This window comes from Glossina fuscipes, unplaced genomic scaffold, assembly GCF_014805625.2.
Source record: "Glossina fuscipes isolate IAEA_lab_2018 unplaced genomic scaffold, Yale_Gfus_2 0, whole genome shotgun sequence".
In the NCBI taxonomy this organism is placed as follows: Eukaryota; Metazoa; Arthropoda; class Insecta; order Diptera; family Glossinidae; genus Glossina; species Glossina fuscipes.
In genome coordinates this window covers 17,612,517-17,615,666 of record NW_023998414.1, presented here as the reverse complement: position 1 = coordinate 17,615,666, position 3,150 = coordinate 17,612,517, and the positions used below count along the sequence as shown (strand labels likewise).

The 3,150-nt window shown below is 33.5% G+C and overlaps 1 protein-coding gene across 2 annotated transcripts; it reads right to left on the bottom strand.

The window, feature by feature from the left end:
* Positions 1 to 737: 737 nt before the first annotated feature.
* LOC119637689 (bystin) lies at positions 738 to 2,887 on the bottom strand. 2 transcript variants are annotated; one of them, XM_038033899.1, is made up of 7 exons: positions 2,791 to 2,887; positions 2,345 to 2,596; positions 2,093 to 2,216; positions 1,783 to 2,017; positions 1,566 to 1,730; positions 986 to 1,498; positions 738 to 925 (listed from the first exon to the last, which is right to left on the bottom strand). In XM_038033899.1, the coding sequence occupies exons 2-7, from the start codon at positions 2,471 to 2,473 to the stop codon at positions 772 to 774; spliced, it is 1,320 nt and encodes a 439-aa protein (XP_037889827.1). In that variant the 5' UTR covers positions 2,474 to 2,596; positions 2,791 to 2,887; the 3' UTR covers positions 738 to 771. The 2 variants fall into 2 exon arrangements, with proteins under 2 accessions (XP_037889827.1, XP_037889825.1); XM_038033897.1 differs by having other exon boundaries at positions 2,345 to 2,628; positions 2,791 to 2,878.
* Positions 2,888 to 3,150: the final 263 nt, after the last annotated feature.

The following is a 3,150-nucleotide window of genomic DNA, read 5'->3' as shown; positions in this document are numbered from 1 at the left end:
AAAAGTGCATTTGTCTCATCAGCTTTATCTGAAAATCGGATAAAAAACCGTGTAAAAAAAGAGTTAGATGCACTTATTATTTGAACATAATTTACTGCTTCATTATTACTTCGTGTTTAACCCCTTACATTCCTATGTCGAATTTCGTTCGTTATTAATGTCCTCTGTCGGTTTTTTGCTGGTATGAAACCTGGTGTTAAGATCTACTCTTTCCGTTTCTCAAATTGTTTGTACGACTCTTGATATTCAGCTACACAAAACTTAAGATTACGTTGAAATTCTATTTCGTAACAAGTTTTTGTTCACTAATGCAAATGTCGTGCATTGATCCGTATAAACAAAGCCGAGTTGTCTTCCTTCGATTGCTGGTAGTTTGAAATCGAACTGCCAGTAATCGCAAGTAATCTCGATTTCCTTCAAATACTGGCCCCGACTTCCTTTTCGTTGATATCCTATTTAATTTTTTTGTTTTGCTTTATCTATGTTTTAGATAGAAAAGAATCATAATAACACCGCAGGATGTGAAGAACATTTTTTTATTCGTTGCGAATGCTTTTTATATATTCAACAAACAAAAAAAAAAAAGGAAAAAAAATGAAAAAACAATTGCTCATATCATCGAATATTATTATGATAATTGTCAAAATAAGAAAAACCTAAAAATAGAATGAATAAAGCAATTTAAGTGAAAAATAAAAATGTCCATATAAATACATATAATAAAAACGGTATTTTTATTTTGGCCATAAATTATTGGTATAATAATTGACATCATGGAACGTAGCCAACGTCTTCATCAGTATATACATTTTTTGGTATAGCACAGGTTGTCGTACTGTCGCATTCCATCATTTCCGTGTCGCGACATTTGGCGGCGTGCAATTCTCTTCTAATTTCAGGTGTAATTTTTGCATGTTTCTGCTTTCTATAAGACAAAAACATGAGAAATCGACAAATTGCTACACCTTCTTATAACAATACTAACCTTAGTAACGCCAAGAGAGCTTCTCTTTGTTCAGATGATATGTCATTTTTGTAGCGTTGCACAAAAGTTAAAAGACTCTGGTGCCACAAAATTGGCATATCTCGTTTATCATTTTCGAATCTCAAGAAGTGAAAAACTGCCGCATCGATAACGCGATACGGTAATGCGTAGCGTTTGTCTAAAAAGTAACGTATAAATATCGAATTGGCTCCAGTATATCCCATTTCGCAAATTTTTAATAGGCATGCCGATGAATGCAATACCGGTACAGAGTTCCGCGCTATCACGCTACCAAAAATAATTGCTTCACGTAAGGAGCAATCACCTGCTTCCAATAAAGGTAATATAATACCTTTCATAAAGGCTGCAGGTTTAAAAAGAGCACGTTTCAATGCATTATATAAATGCACATTAAGTCTTTTGTACTCGCACAAATCGTCGCGTATACGTGGCAGCAACACTAAATTATAAAATCTTTGTGCCATAGCTTGGGATAAAACTGAAGAAAATACTCTATAAATATTATAAATAAACCGATGTTATCTCAATTAATTTCTCGTGTATGAAACATATCACACACCTAGTTCCCTGAAACATAGCGGCTGCACTCCAGTTATGTGGTTCGGTTATAAACAATATTTGCTCCCAATTTCTTAATCGTGGTATGATTTTGAAAGCCTTAGGCACTTTACCGCTACGATATCGTTTCATAACGTCACGTACTCCTTCATACATTTCTTTAACTCTATAATAACAAACTCATAATAACGCAAAATTTTGAAAAAATATCACGTTACCTTGCATCAACTTCTTCAATTCTTAATGAACCTTCATCGGTAAGTTTCGTTTGAATATCGGCCTGCTTCTCTTGTATTTTTTCAAAAATTATTTCGGCTAACTTCACAGTGCGCTTGCTTCCTTTCGGATTTTGGAAACGTTCAAATGCTTTGAGGTCTTCATCATCCATTTCCATATCGTCAATAAAATCATTTTCGCAAACATTAATATTTTCATCTTCTTCTTTAAGACTTCCTAATTAATAAGAAATTAAGCCGTATATATAAACAGTCAACGCTCACAACAAATGTTTTCACAAAGTCCACAAACCTAAATTGAAACTTGCAGAATTCTTTGTTATTAAATTGGGGAAACTCTCTTCATCCAATTCTTCATCCAACTTCTGCTTTCTGGCAACCGCTAGTATTTTTTGACTTGTCTTGCTATCCATTACCTGAATAAGAACAGGAATGATAACGAGTGTTGTTTTTCCAGTTTAAGTTGGAGCGCACTCCAGACACTAGGTGACTTGAGTCACCGTAAAATTACATACTACCCACTGTTGAACAGGAATATACTTACCGACGATTCCTCAGCACGTAGATGAACTTTTTGCCTGTTTTTTTTCTTAGCCACTTTGTTATCCATTAACTGCGCTTCCAAAGAGACATTCTTAACAGGAGCCAGCTTCAATTTCTTGGCTTTGCCCATTTTGATAAAAGATTTACAGAGAATTCAAGTAATTTGCAATAAAACTTTGATACGGAATTTCTTTCGGTCATAAACAGAGACAAACTTCTGCAGCACGTGCTTAGTGTTGCCACGCGACAAAAGCTTACCATCAAATGAATAGAGACATTTTGTTTCTTAAATATGATTATCAAATTGCTCAAAATCTTACGAGATAAATTACATTTCTAAATTTACAAATCATATGACTCTAGAGGTAACTAAACAAAGATACCAATATGAAAGAATCATAGAAAAAGAAATAAAGATGATTGCTATTAAATTTTGAGCTTGTTTACCTTATTTTACTTTTATTTTGTATTTCAAATGATCTAACATATTATTTACACTCTTATAGGAAAACCGAAGAATAGTCTATAAGCGGATAACACACTGAGGCGTTATTTTCAGGTTAAAAACTCTCAAGTGGTAAACACAATGGGTAGCCGCGCTACCATATTGCTGGAAAATGTAAGTAAAAACATATGGTTTTAGAACCGGAAATAAGGAGATTAACGGAAACGTAAACAATATACTTATAAAAGCAATAGCAATAACACAGCGAATATAAAAGCAAACGAGCTGTTTATTGACTAGTGATAAAGAAGTTAGTTTCGATATATATATGAGATGTACTTTTGTATATTAATTGATCCATA

Bases quoted from the DNA above. Each gene is read 5' to 3' on its own strand.
- LOC119637689 (XM_038033899.1), bottom strand. From the start codon at position 2,473: ATGGGCAAAGCCAAGAAATTGAAGCTGGCTCCTGTTAAGAATGTCTCT. The intron at 2,018-2,092 runs GTTTGTGGACTT...CTTATTAATTAG, and splicing joins TTCTGCAAGTTTCAATTTAG to GAAGTCTTAAAGAAGAAGAT. The intron at 926-985 runs GTTAGTATTGTT...TTTGTCTTATAG, and splicing joins GCTCTCTTGGCGTTACTAAG to AAAGCAGAAACATGCAAAAA.